Source organism: Mus pahari, chromosome 6 (genome assembly GCF_900095145.1).
Source record: "Mus pahari chromosome 6, PAHARI_EIJ_v1.1, whole genome shotgun sequence".
Lineage (NCBI taxonomy): Eukaryota > Metazoa > Chordata > Mammalia > Rodentia > Muridae > Mus > Mus pahari.
Window position 1 is genome coordinate 77,478,549 of NC_034595.1, and position 14,719 is coordinate 77,493,267.

Consider the following 14,719-nt stretch of genomic DNA (forward strand, 5'->3'; position numbering starts at 1 on the left):
ATTTGGTTAAGGCCTTAGAGTTTCTGCTGAGTTATGTCACTGCTGATGAGTTTTGTTTACTACCTGACACTACTGAACTGAACTGCTGGTATATTTGTGAAGTATTTGCAAGTGGGTTGAATTGCCGCTGCTGAATCCTGTGAACTGATCTACTGATTTCCTGACAACACAGATTGGATTTGCTCCAAAGAACAATTTCTAAACAGGTTCACTTCCCCTAATAATCTTTCTTTTCCACTACCTCTCGTGGGTGGTGGGCTAGAAGGTAGGTTAAAGCATTTAAGAACTATCATTAAAAGTAGGGTTGGGGGCTGGAGAGATGGCTCAGCTGTTAAGAGCACTGACTGCTCTTCCAGAGGTCCTGAGTTGAATTCCCAGTAACCACATGGTGGCTCACAACCATTTGTAATGGGGATCCAATGCCTTCTTCTGGTGTATCTGAAGACAACTACAGTGTACTTATATACATAAAATAAATAAATAAATAAATAAATAAATCTTAAAAAAAAATAACTTTGGAAAGAAAAATTTAAGTAAATGGAAGTAAGTTTTACCTAACCTTAAGTGGCTTCCTTTCATTAACAACATTAGTCTGGGGAAAGGAGAATTCTTGTAGAAAATAATATTCTTTTTTTCTTTCCAGAACTTCAAACTACAGTTTAAAATTAAAAGTTTATCTGGCAATTATTCTAAACATGGAACTTGCCTGAGTATATTGAGTCTTGTAGAAGGCTACAGCCTACCTTCCCACTCTTACCTCAACTAGCACTGCCTACATCTTAGTACCATCATCCTGTGGTACACAGTCTGTAAACTCTAACTTAATGACCAAGTATTTCATTTCCACACTTACAGACCTTGAAGAAATTTCTAACAGTCTACTCAGGTTCATTCCCATACACATTTAGCAGACAGACCTGAGGTCCTATTTCTAACACATAATTCTAACACATATGAAATTTAATTGTTGTGACCACTCACCTCTTTAAAAATACATACATTGTTTTAGATGTATGTATTAAACTTGCTCTTTATCAAATGGTCATTTCCTTTCTTTTTATATATTTAAAAAATGTATTTATGTGCCTAAGTGTTTTGCCTGTGTGTATGTCTATGCATCATGTGTTGCCTGGTGTCCACAGAGGTCCAAAGAGTGTTGGATCCCCCAGGAATGTAGTTACAAATGGTTTGAGCTACCTAAAGCAGTCAGTGCTTTTAACTGCTATGCCATCTCTCCAGCCATAAAATAGTCATTTTAAATCAAAATAAACCAAAGAAACAAAAAGTAGATGAAGCTAACACATACACCCAAAAGCAGAATATAAGTGTGGAGAGCAAGTCTGCAAGAAGCTGACTCACAGAGTGACTCACAGTATTTCCTGGGGATCTCACCAAGAGAAACCCTCTGACTACAGGGCACACTTTTTTTTGGCTAGAATAACTATTCTAGTATTGTTATTAATGTCTTACTGTTACATATCTGTATATGTAGCATAAGAAAAAGAAATACCTCATGCTCAAGAGTTATTGGAAAACCACAGTCACTTAAAAAGATAACTGTGACATTATAGAAGGTAGCAACATAATCTTTACATTAGAAAGATACAATTTGATATACCTTTATCCATTTTGAAAAGGTTAGTGAGAACTAACTGCTGCATTTTGTCCCTTAACTATTTTGGTAATGTTCAGAAGGAATTGAAAAAAGGCTCGTGGTGACCCATGTCTGTAACACCAGCATTTAGACTGAGGTAGAAGGAACTATCTAGTAGCAACACAAAAAACATGCTCAGGATGCTTGGCCAGATTTCAAACATGTAAACATGACTCAAACCTTTTTGTTGTGTTTTTGTTTGACAGTGCTTTCTATTTCAAAAATGGATATTCAAATATATATTGCACATATAAATAATCAATATATAATAATATATTGAAAGAATCTATTGCGCTTTTCAGAGGTCCAGAGTTCAATCCACAGCAACCACATGGTGGCTCACAACAATCTATAATGTGATCTGATGCCTTTTTCTAGCATGTAGGTGTACATGCAGATAGAGCACTCACTCATACATAAAATGAATAGATCCTTTTTAAAAAAGAATCTATTGCATATATAAATATATGCATATAATCATATATTACATAATACTCATAATACACGTGTATGGTATGTAGTATATATGTTATAATTTAATCAGATTTTTATGTCTTTTCCAAATATTTTTACTTTTTACTTTCCTTGACTATATTTTCAAGTCTTTGATTGTTCTTATAGTTCTTTTTATTTTATTAATTCACTTTCTATCCTGCTCACAGCCCACTTCTCTTTTCAAGACAGGGTTTCCCTGTGTAGTCCTGGCTGTTTTGGACTCACTCTGTAGTTCTGGCTAAACTTGAATTCAGAGATCCACCTGCCTCTGTCTCTCAAATGGGGCATGCACTACCACACCCAATGCTTAAACTTTGTTTATTACCAAACGAATAACATGTAAGCTCATAGATAGTGGGATAATCTCAAGGACATTTGAAGATTTTTCTTATCATCTACTGAAGTACAACTTTCAAAACAAATTATCATGTATTCCTAGTCAAAGTGTTATAATTTATTGTTATTTAAATATGTAAGATAGTCATAACTTTTTTTTTTTCCTGAGACAAGGTTTCTCTGTAGCTCTAGCTGTCCTGGAACTCACTTTGTAGAACAGGCTGGCCTCGAACTCAGAAATCCACCTGCCTCTGCCTCCAGAGTGTTGGGATTAAAGGCATGTGCCACCACACTAATTTACTACAGCAAATACAAATAGCAAATGTCAGCTAAACTCCATGGTTCTTACCTGTTCACTCTTCTAGGACACTTGTCTGGTTTGATGTCAACCTCATAGAGGTAGACATCAATCTTTGGAATTTCAACTTGAAAACAGTTAGCCAACAGTTTAATGGGTTTGCCCATGGTGCCATACCCAGGTCTTCTGGGCACTATGAATAGGGGCTGGGCCCCAGTGGGTCCTGTCAGGGAGGAGAAAAAAGTTTCACACAGTTAAAAGCCATATTTATATAATCTTATAGTAGGTTAGAACTATAGGTACACCTGATAAATGTTTAAACTTGGTCCTCAAAGGTGACATTATTCCTAACATTTCAGTTTCTTTCATCTCATCTTATTCTCTTCATTAAAAACAAATAACTATGCTCTGGAAAGGAGAGACACAAGAACTATGGAAACTCAAGTAAGCCAGTGCATATTAGACCCAGGTAGCTGGCACTAACAATAAAATACATCTAAACTAAATTAAGACCCAAACCCAAAATAAAAATGAAAAAGAAGCCAGGCGTGGTGGAGCACGTCTTTAATCCCAGCACTTGGGAGGCAGAGGCAGGCGGATTTCTGAGTTCGAGGCCAGCCTGGTCTATAGAGTGAGTTCCAGGACAGCCAGGACTACACAGAGAAACCCTGTCTCGAAAAAAACAAACAAACAAAATGAATACTCTTTGGTTGGTGGTTTAGTCTCTAGACATTCTGGGTGGCCCGGTTAGTTGCTATTGTTCTTCCTATGGGGTTGCAATTCCCTTTAGCCCCTTCAGTTTTTCCCCTAGCTCTTCCATTGGGGTCCCCAGGCTCTATCAGATGGTTGGCTATATCTGCTACATATGTAGCAGAGGATGGCCTTATCTGAGATCAATGGGAACAGAGGCCCTTGGTCCTGAGGAGGCTTGAAGCTCCAGTGTAGGAGGATGCTAGAGCAGCGAGGCAAGAGTGGGTGAGTGAGTGGAGGTGCACCCTCATAGATGCAAAGGGGAGGAGGGAGAGGGAGAATAGGATGAGGGTTTGTTGAAGGGTACCCAGGAAGGGAGACTTCATTTGAAATGTAAACAAATAAAATGATTAATAATAATAATAATTTTAAAAAAGGAAAATGGAGGCTGGAGAGATGGCTCGGTGGATGAAGTGTTCACTGTGTAAGCACAAGGACCTGAATTTGGGTGTGGGGAGAAATCCATGAATATATAGGTGTGCCTAGAATCCCAGCACTGAAGGCAGAGACAGGAGGCTCCCAGGTACCTGTGTGCCAGCCAGTCTAGCTGAAACCTCAAGCTTCAGGTTCATTGAGAAAGTATCTCAAAAAATAAGGTGGAGGAGCTGGAGAGATGGCTCAGTGGTTAAGAGCACTTGCTGCTTCTGTAGTGGTATATGGCTAAAATTCTAACACTTAGGAAGTAGAAACAGAAGAATCAGGAATTTAAGGTCAGCACTGGGTACACAGTGAGTTAAGAGGCAAGCTTGGTTTACATAAGAACTTGTCACAAAAACAAACAAACAAACATGTCAGAAAAAGGAAGGAAATCAATCTATAATAGTAATTACATGACAAAATGATCAAAAATGAATTATCTGAAAAATAAACTTCAAGATTTTTACATTTATTATATATATTTAGTCGACATTAATTTATATATAGTATGTATGTGTGTAAGTGTGTGTGGGGGGGTAAACACGTGGATGTCAGTGGACAACTTGAAGGAGTCAGTTGTCTACTTTCACCATATGGGTCCCAGGGATTAAGCCGAGGTGGTCTGGCTTGTCAATAAGCACTTTTACTCACTGAACCATTTCACTGACAAACTGGAAGTTTCAAGCAACACTGATTTTATTTAAATGAAGAAAACAACTTAAATAAACAATGCCAGATCTTTTTTTTTTTTTAAAGGAATCACCACCAGAAGACATTAAAAAAATCCTGACAATAAATTTGACAGTAATGAAACCGGCAAATTACCAGGAAAAGACAACTTACTGACACACAATAGTATCTGAAATCCCAATAGTTCTATGCTGGTACAAGTAGAAAATGGCACTATAGCCACTCTGGAAAACTGTACAAGTGTTTTGTAAAATACCAGAAGAAAGAAGCTGGAGAAGTGGCTCAGTGGTTAAGAGCACTGGCTGCTTTCCCAATGCACCAAGGTTTGATTCTCAGAACCTAAATGGCAGCTCATTATCCTTTCTTTATAACTTCTATTCCAACGGATCTAATACCTCCTTCTGGCCTCAACAGATGATAGGCACATACATGTCGCACAGAGGCAAAACGACCATACACACATAGGCAGGTAGGTAGTTAAGTATGTACATACATACATACATAAAGTGGAAAGAATAGAAAGTATGGGCAGGAGAGATGTCTAAGCTGTTAAGAACATAGACTGCTCTTGCAGAGGGTTCCATTTCAGTTCCCAGCACGCATAGTATGTTGCTCACAACTATCTATAATCCTAGCTCCAGAGATCTGATGCCTTCCTCTGGCCTCTGTGGACACCTGTACTTATATGTGCATGTACTTATAAACACGCTGTCACAGGACTCACATATACACATACACATAATAAAAATGAATCTTGAAAATAAGAGTAGCATATGATACAATAAGTTTTTACATTTTTGTTTTATTGAGAATCTTCTATTATTAGTAGTTTGTCTATGGAAGGGCATACATATGCTTGTACATGTGAGGAGGTCGGAAGACAACTTTCAAGAGTCACTTCTATCCTTTCACTATATGGGTCCCAAGGATTGGACTCAGATCCTCAGACTTGGTGGCAAATGCACTTAATCTAATAGACCCTGACACAGGTACTTGCTACATCAACGTTGGGATTATATGATCCAGTAATTCTACTTTAGGGGAGGGAGGTATATGAATGTGTGTTTGTATGTGTGTGTTTAAGAATTTAAAGGAAAAAACTTGAACAAAGATAATTTAACATGAATGTTTATTGGAGAATTATTTACAACAGCAAAAGGATAAAAAGCAACTTAAATGTTATGGATTATGAATAGGTGTGGAAGAGTATTCAAGGCAAAGTATTCAACCTTAGAAGAAATTCTTGACACATACTACAATATAGACCAACTTTAGGACATAATGTTAAGTGAAATAGCCAGTTACAAAAAGACAAGCACTGTGTTACCACCTTATATGAGATATGTATAAAAATCAGAGAGAGGGCCAGCAAGATGGTTCAGTGAGGACAGTACTTGCTGCTAAAGCTGACAACCTGAGTTTGATTCCCAAAACCCACAGGATGGAAGAACAGAATCAACTCTACAAGTTGCCTCTTATGGGTGGCATCCTCTCCAGACACAAAATAAGAAATAAACAGTCTTTTGCTTTGTTTTAAAGACAGGAAGAAGAAAGGTGGTGCACACCTTTAATCCCAGCACTTGGGAGGCAGAGGCAGGTGGATTTCTGAGTTTGAGGCCAGCCTGGTCTACAGAGTGAGTTCCAGGACAGCCAGGGCTACACAGACAAACCCTGTCTCAGAAAAAACAAAAAAACAAAACAAAACAAACAAACAAAAAAAAAGAAATGTGATTGTTAGGGGCTATGACAGGAGCCAAGGGGGAGTAAGTTTCAGTTTTCCAAGATAAAAAGAATTCTAGTGATTATTTGCACAACAATGTGAACGTACTTTATCACTAGTGATCTGTACATTCAAGTGTACAGAAGATAAATTTAATGGTATGTGTATTTTACCACAGTTGAAAAAAAAAGTCTAGCTGAGGGTGGTGATACACTTCTGGAAAATGCTTCTTGAATATTGGCTTTAATGTGACTTCCATCACATATAGTTCTAATTTCATTTTAAAAAGTTTCTTTTTCTATTTTGGTTGAGTATATTTTTGTGTTTTAATAGCATAAAAAATGTAGGTTCTTATATTTATTTACTTACTTATGTGCATATCATGGAACATTTACGGAGGTCAGAAAACAACATGTGGGAGTCAGTTCTCTCCTTCTATCATGTGGAATCCTGGGGATTGGCCTCAGGACATCAGGCTTGGTGACAAGCACCTTTACCAACTGAGCCATCTCACTAGCTTACCTGTGTATTTTTAAATAATTTCATTTATATATTGAGACAGGGTTTCTCCACATGGGTACTGAGAATCAAACCCAGGTCCCCTAAGTGCTCTTCTTCACTGAGCCATCTCTCCAGCCCTCACCTCAAATCATGGAAATTTTGCTTTAATATTCATAGAATACTTGCTCTACCAATCTTATTTCTAGGAATTTATACAATAGGCAGCACTGAGCTAGTATTCAAAGATCTGTGTACTATGTACTAAGATACATGCCAAAGTTTTATTCATAATGAAGAAAAAAATAGAAAAACTCTAAATTCCCACCTATAAGACTGGTTAACATATTAAAAATTAAATGTATATACCCATAAAAGTTATCATTGCTAACACATAGGTATAAATAATGATATCGTGAGAATACTCATAATACATGATTTAATACTAAAGGTAGAAGTAAAAACAACATGACAAACAGGCAAACTTTTTTTCTCTCCTCACTGCCCCCCAACCTCACAGGATTTCTCTATGTAGCCCTTGTTGTCTTAGAACTTGCTCTTTAGACTGGACTGGCCTCAAACTCACAGAATTCCTCCTGCCTCAAAGGTGTGTGCCACTACTGCCAGCAACATTTTCTTCTTTAAGTTAAGTCCCTCTATGCTTGCTTTGGGATTACAAGCAATCACCACCATGCCAGACTGATAGTTTTATGTGAAGGTTAGGATAATATTGTTATATAATGTTATTTTGCATTCCTTTATAGTTTTACTTTTTAAAACAAGGAATATGTATTTATTGGTCTATAGTTAAAAATGTTTGTTTCAGAAAAGTAAATGTATTAAGTTCATCTCCAAATTTAACTGAACGAAATACCTGTGATTTTATGCCTTTGAACTTATACTAGTACACATTAGTATGAAACTTCTAGTAAACTCCTATTTGCCAGTTTCAATGTCCACTTATTTATTCATACATAAACTCATCAAGAAAGACAGTGGTTGTAGACATATTCACTATACCTAAACAATCACTTACACAATATTAAACCTGTTAAGGGTTAACTGTCTCAGATATTACTATAGGGAGAAATCTTTTGAAGAATTTTCTCCCTTGAAAATAAGAGTAAAGATTAATATTAATAGATTTTGCAATCTATTCATTAACTATTTTTAAAATTCAAATAGATATTATGTATAACTTATGTTGTTAGAAGATTTAGAAATCAGAAGAGTAGCAAAATAGTATTAATTAAAACTAAAATAGTACATAAATATATTAATTGTAAAAATTTTCTTGCAAATTTCCTTCTAACTATGAAAAAAATCTAAAAATATTTCATTTATTCATGCTTATATTGCATAATTTCTGATTTCCCAAGAATTTGAAAATTATTAAAATAATAAAATAAGTATGTGATATAAAATGAATACTTGTGGGGTAAGGGAAAAAAATGAACACTTGCAGATTAATTTATTAAGCTGATATTCTAGACAAATGTAAGAACCAAACTACAAAATCAATATAAATATAAACTAACATAAACTAATATATTATATATAAAAATTAATCTATTAATACCAACATATTAAGCAAAATTTGACCGAATTAAAGGAAATAGCATCTATTTCTTTTCATTCATTTTAACTGTTTATCAATCCACAGAAATCTACATTTATAATGTAAGAGAAAGCATTAGTTGTTTGAATCTCAATAGTCTTTTTTTTAAAGCATTGGCTAGCCAAAGAAAGTCATTAATATTAACACAGATAATGGTAGAATACCACAGAAACTCCAAATACAGAAAGGCTGTTCATGCATCCTAACAGCATAATCATTATGGTAGAAAAGCACAGAATATTCTTTCTCACACCTGTTTTGCTAATGAGCCAAGAATGAGGGTCTATGAGTATTCCAGAGAAGTGAATTAGAAAGTAGGATTGTCTGCTAAATGTTGTTCAACTTAGCCCTCGGAAACTAAGAAGGACAAGAAATGAAATCAGTTGAGAATAAATTACCTTTTTACTTCTACTTTCCTAAAAACAGATCTGTAACTTTGGCCTTTTTTCTCTTATATATTAACTATTTTAAAAATTACATTTTAAGGTTTAAGTGCTATAAAAGAAAGTTTTGTTAAATGAACAAAAACACTGACTTAAGTTTGTCTTTCAGGTAGAGTATCCTAAGATTTTAGAAATCAAATGAATCTAGATATCTATAATATAAAATAATTTTCAGCTAGAATCCAACAGCTAAAGACAATTTGGCAAGAATTCCTCTCAGAGTTAGGATTTTTCCATATACAAGCGAGAACTAACTCTTCCAGGAACTCTCCCTTTATAGGGCCCCTGGCCTCCTGGCATGCTGTTTGGCCAGGCTTATGGAACCAAACAAATACGGTGTTCCCAATGAAAAATATAAACTAACAAACATGAATACCAACTTATTAGGCAAAATTTACCCAGAGAATAAAAGGAAATAGCATGTATTTATCTTTTCATTCATTTTACCTGTTTTTCAAGGCAGCTTTCTTATGGTTGACTAGTTTCTAATTTGATTTCTAAAAATAAAAATTGGTTGTGTCATAGTGACAGGCTCATGGGTGTTTTTAAATATTTTCTTTATGCTTACAAGACTACATTTTAAGTTAAATATGTTTTATTTTGTTTTGTTTTCAGCTCTTCTTTAAAGTTTAACATTTTTGAGACAGGGTCTCACTATACAGTCCTGACTGACCTGAAACTCACTACGTAGACTATGCAGTCATAAAACTCAGAGAACCTGACTCCCCCTTCTGAGTGCGGTCACCACACTGGGCCCTATATTTAATAGAAAAAAGTGGATGGTTATATTCAAAGTACATTATATACACATATAAAATATTATAATATAACCAACTATTTTACATATTACAAACATAATTTCTTCAAAAAAAGAAAAGTGACATTTGTCTCCTTTTTAATATTCTGAGTACCTATCATTGATAGAAAAATTAAATTCTAAAACAATAATCAAGATGCCAGTCTTTTTGTTTTGTTTTGTTTTCAAGACAAGGTTTCTCTGTGTAGTCCTGGCTGTCCTACAACTTACTTTGTAGACCTGGCTGGCCTTGAACTCAGAAATCCGCATGTCTCTGCCTCCCAAGTGCTGGGATTAATGGTGTGTGCCACCACTGCCCGGCTCAAGATGCCAGTCTTAAGTAGCAAATTCTAAATGTTATAATGGCCATTTCAGGACAGCAGCAACAAAACAAAATTTTAAGTGGTAATAAAGTAGGAAAAAAAAATTTAGTACTTCCAAATTCACAACTACCACACAAAGGGGCAATATGACATTGTTCCCCTCAAAACAAGCCATAAATATAAAATTTTTATAATAATGATTACTTTCCAAAGTAATGTGTTGTCTTAAATATTAACCTGAGACTCTGACGGCACTGTGTATGTCAGTTATTTTGAATCTCTTACTCTAACCCTCTTCTTCAAATCCTCCCTCTTATTTTGAGATGGAGTCTGACTATGTAGCCCAGGATGGCTTCCAAGTCACAATTCTCTCTCAGGCTTTCCGAATGCTGAGATGACAGGAGCCCATCATGCCAGACTCCAAGTCTCATTCTTGATTTACTTCCAGCTCCCTTTACATTCAGCTTTTGTTCTTCTGAAATCTGGTCCCAAATGGGCTTTGTTTCCCTCCCCAAACTGTTTATTGCGTGTGGATGTCTGTATGGATGGGACAACTTTTGGAAGTCAGTTCTCTGCTTGCATATGAGATCTGGATCAGCCTTGGTTGCAAGTGCCTTACTTTTGCAAGTGCTTCTGACTCAAAACATTTTCATCAATAAAAGAAATACAGGGCTCTAACAAAATTAGAAGTTTAACTTAAGAGGGCTGGAGAGACGGCTCAACAGTTAGAAAACTTCCTGTTCTTCAAGAGGACCAAGGTTGCGTTCCCAGCACTCACAAATGGTTGCTCACTACACTCTATTTTCAGTCCCAGGGGAGTCAATGCCCTCTTCTGGCCTCAGGGAGCACCAGACACATACATGGTATAAGTGATTCACACATGCAGTCAAACACTTTTAAGGTAAAAGTAAATAAAACTTTTTGCAAGATTATATAAAACTATCAGCCACGACAACTCTACTTACATATTAGTAATTTATGATTAAAAAAAAAAAGCTGTTTCCCTCCATGAGCCTTTTCACCTCCAATGCTGGGGATGGAATTTGTAGTACGCTAGGAAAGCAGTCCATAACTGAAACGCCCATCTTCACATAGATTATCAGAGAATATTTACATTTAAGTATAATTCCTTTCTGAATAACAGCTGGGCTTTACCTAAAAATATAAACTAGAGTACTAGAGTTCAAAAATAGGTAGAATTTAGGGCTGGAGAGATGGCTCAGCGGTTAAGAGTGCTGACTGCTCTTCCGAAGGTCATGAGTTCAAACCCCAGCAACCACATGATGGCTCACAACCTTCTTTAATGAGATCTGATGCCCATCTTTTGGTATGTCTGAAAACAGCTACAGTGTACTTACATATAATAAATAAATAAATCTTAAAAAAAAAAATAGGTAGCGTTTAAATGAACATTACCTGATTTTCCTGTTCTCATTTTATTTAGAAACAAAGCATAGCCCATAATTTTTAGCTCAATTGTAATTAGACCAAAAAAAAAAAGTTTTATCAGGTGTACCCCTAAGGAATCGTAGACATAAATGCCAAATTATTATTTAAAATGAATTGTTCCCTTTTTTGTTGTTAAATTGAAGTTGAGGTGGTACTAATTAGTGGACTGTATAGGACAAACTGAAAAATGCCTTCCAGAGCTAGGCATGATGGCATACAGCTTTAACCTACACAAGGAAACCTAGTTTCACAAATAACTCTTGTAATATTTCATGCAAATAGGAAAGAAAAAATAAATAGTTTTAGTAAGGAATACTCCATCACTAAATAATTACATGATAATTATATTTGATATCCTCTATTGCACTAACTAAAAGGAAAACAGAATTTGAGAGCCAAAATTTCAGTACTAACCTTAATAGACTGTTAGAAAGCACCTATATCTATTTTTTTCAAATTTAAGATTTATTATATTGCTTTATGTGTATGAATGTTTTACCAGCAGGTATGTATTTGCACTATATGCATGCCTGATGCTCTTTGAGGTCAGGAGAGGGCATCAGATCTCCTGGGACTAAAGTTATAGTTTTGAGCTACCACATGGTGCTAGGAACCAAACCTGGGTCCTCTGCTGGAACAGCATGTGCTCTTACTTGCTGAGCCATCTATCTAGCCCACATATCTAAAAAAAAGTCAAACCAAAATACATATCTGTCAAATATGAATTTAAAACCTAGTTGTCTATTTTCCTAAGTATGTTTCAATTTCACATTCACTGTAACAATTACATAAAAGTTGCTGGAACAACACAAACCCCCACTCCCTTTCTCTCTTTCTTCCTTTCCCTTCTTTTCCCTTTCCCTTTCCCTTCCCTTCCCTTTCCTCACCTTCCTCCCTCCCTTCCTTCTAAAGGGTCTCATTATGAAGCTCTGGCTGGCCTGGAACTCACTATGTAGACTAGACTAGCCTCAAATTCACAGAAACCCACTTGTCTCTGCCTTCCAGGTGTTGAGGTTAAAGGCTTGGGTCCCCACACCCAGTCAAAAGAATCATTTTTGATGACAACCTTGAGCCTGATATTAAACAACAGTCAGTCACACATAAACTTCACTGAAGAACAAATTTTATGTTTCAAGATGGCCAAGCATGGCTGGTAGAACTGTTTTGGTTGTTTTTATTCAATTAACAACAATTTGGTTGTTTTGTTGTTTGTTTGTTTGTTTGTTTAGACAGGGTCTCACTAAGTAGCCCCAGCTGGCCTGGAACTCTCTATGTAGACCAGGCTAGACTCCAACTCACAGAGATTGAACCAAGGTGTGAGCCACCATTGCCAAACTAGTTAATAAATCTTACCTATACCTACCCTGATGTGAAAATATATCAATTGCTCAATATTTTATCAAAACAACACCCCAAAAGAAAAGGTACATTTTACTTTCTGAGTCAGGCTTAGCTAATTGTATCAGCTGAGTGGTTGCCCTGATATCACAAATAATCAATACATGTCAATATTTTCACTTGAAAAGTCCAAATAAGGGAAATACTCAATTTGGGGGAAAGATCTTCAAAAGTTTTAGGTAGATGATTAACACAACCTTAAATGTCATATTTAGTTTTCCAGACTACAGGGTAGCTATGTAAAAATCAGAGAGCTGGAAATAATCAGATATCTTGTAAAGTAAAAGCAATACAAATAGAATGAAAACTTTTAAAGCATGGAAAATACAGTCTGGAAATACACATATTGATAATGAATCCAAAACTTCACAGCCTAGACATATTTCGCTGTTAAGAAAATATGAGGGAAAAAATGGAACACAGAAAGGAAAAAAGTGGTAGAAATTGAGTAGAAAGAAATTCCACATAATAAGGGAGATGCCTTTTTGTATCCCTTTGACAATTATGCCCTGAACCTTTTTGAAGGCCTTCTATGTTGCTAGTTTTAGTTTTGTTTGGTTTTTTTTTTTTTCTCTTATATTTGGGGACCTTTCAAATTGGCAAGATGAGATATGAAATTCAGGGACTTGCTAGAACATAATAACAAGGCAATCCTCCTAATATATGGAAAAAATATATTACTGATCTTGTGAATGAAGAGAACTTTCAAACTGGAGAACAGGGTGACTGCCGGGCAAGCAGGCTGTTATGTAACACCTATTTCACCTTACTCTATCAATTACTTTAGAACCGTTGACTACTTTTTCCTTTTTAAAGACAAACACTATCCAGGCCGGCTTCCTTTCTCAGGACCTCTATTTTTTTTTTTTTCCCTCAAGAGACAAATCCTAAATTCCAGATTTCCAGGTATATGGCAACTTCTGTGTAGGGAATAGAAAAGGGGGGGGGGGGGATAGTGTCAGCATCCTGAAGCTCTGCCTTCTACATAAGCAGTGGTCCAGACCAACAGGACATCTCCGAGCTCCTCAGGAACTACACATCCCACTGTCACAGACACTGAGAACCGGGGATGGGAGCAATGCCATCTTACATCTGACGTCGCCCGAGCACCAATTAGAAACGTAATCACATTGGTTATCTCAGAGTATTCTCAAACTACACTAAGAGGTAGATAAGGGTGATGCCTGATTTGTCCTGCATCCATGGGACACACGACCCGGTTAAAGGACAAGCGCACCCTTTACATTTCCAACAAGAATCCCAAAAGCAAGGGCAAACTCCTATCCTCAGGGGAAAGCACTCTAGGGGGGTGTCATCACCTACAGAACTCCAAACTTAAGCCCTCCTTGCAGATTCGCCAACTCAATGACCCCAAGAGTGGCGGTGCGGGGCTGTGGAGGGGCCACCCGCGTCGGGCCTGAAAGCCCGCAGCTCCCTCACTATGTGCGCTGACAGCACCTGAAGTGGAAGGAACAAGGATGCTCAGGGGACAACGTCGGGGTAACGACCCCACCTGCCCTGTCCGGCAGCTCGCCTCACCTGCGGAGCCGATTTCCATTCATGGAGCTGGGGGGAGTGCTTCACAAGAGAAAGGTGCCACCACAGAGGCGAGGAGCGGACGCCCTCGGAAAGCTCCGGGCACAGGAGGCACAGTCGGGAGAGACAGCCCGTCCGCAGCGAGGTAAGAGCGGCGACAGTCCTGAGCGAGGACGCTGGAGCCAGGTCCGGAACTTGCGTCGCCTACAGCTGCTGACGCGTGCAGCTTCCCTTCCCGCCCCGCCAGCCGCTCCGCCGCCGTCGCCGCGGCTGCCGCTGCTGCTCGCTTTTCCCGGTC

General features: G+C 37.3%; 1 protein-coding gene across 2 annotated transcripts in view; it reads right to left on the bottom strand.

Annotated features, from left to right (window-relative positions):
- The window catches only part of Ago3 (argonaute RISC catalytic component 3), an 84,486-nt gene extending 69,767 nt beyond the window's left edge, over positions 1 to 14,719 (bottom strand). Inside the window, exons 1-2 of one of the 2 annotated variants that reach the window (XM_021201341.2) lie at positions 14,425 to 14,719; positions 2,835 to 3,006 (exon numbers count right to left, since the gene is read on the bottom strand). In XM_021201341.2, coding sequence (XP_021057000.1) covers positions 2,835 to 3,006; positions 14,425 to 14,443 — 191 coding nt within the window. In that variant the 5' untranslated portion in view covers positions 14,444 to 14,719. Of the gene's footprint in view, positions 1 to 2,834; positions 3,007 to 14,424 lie in introns of those variants that run through there. The other variant, XM_029539838.1, reaches the window with a different exon arrangement.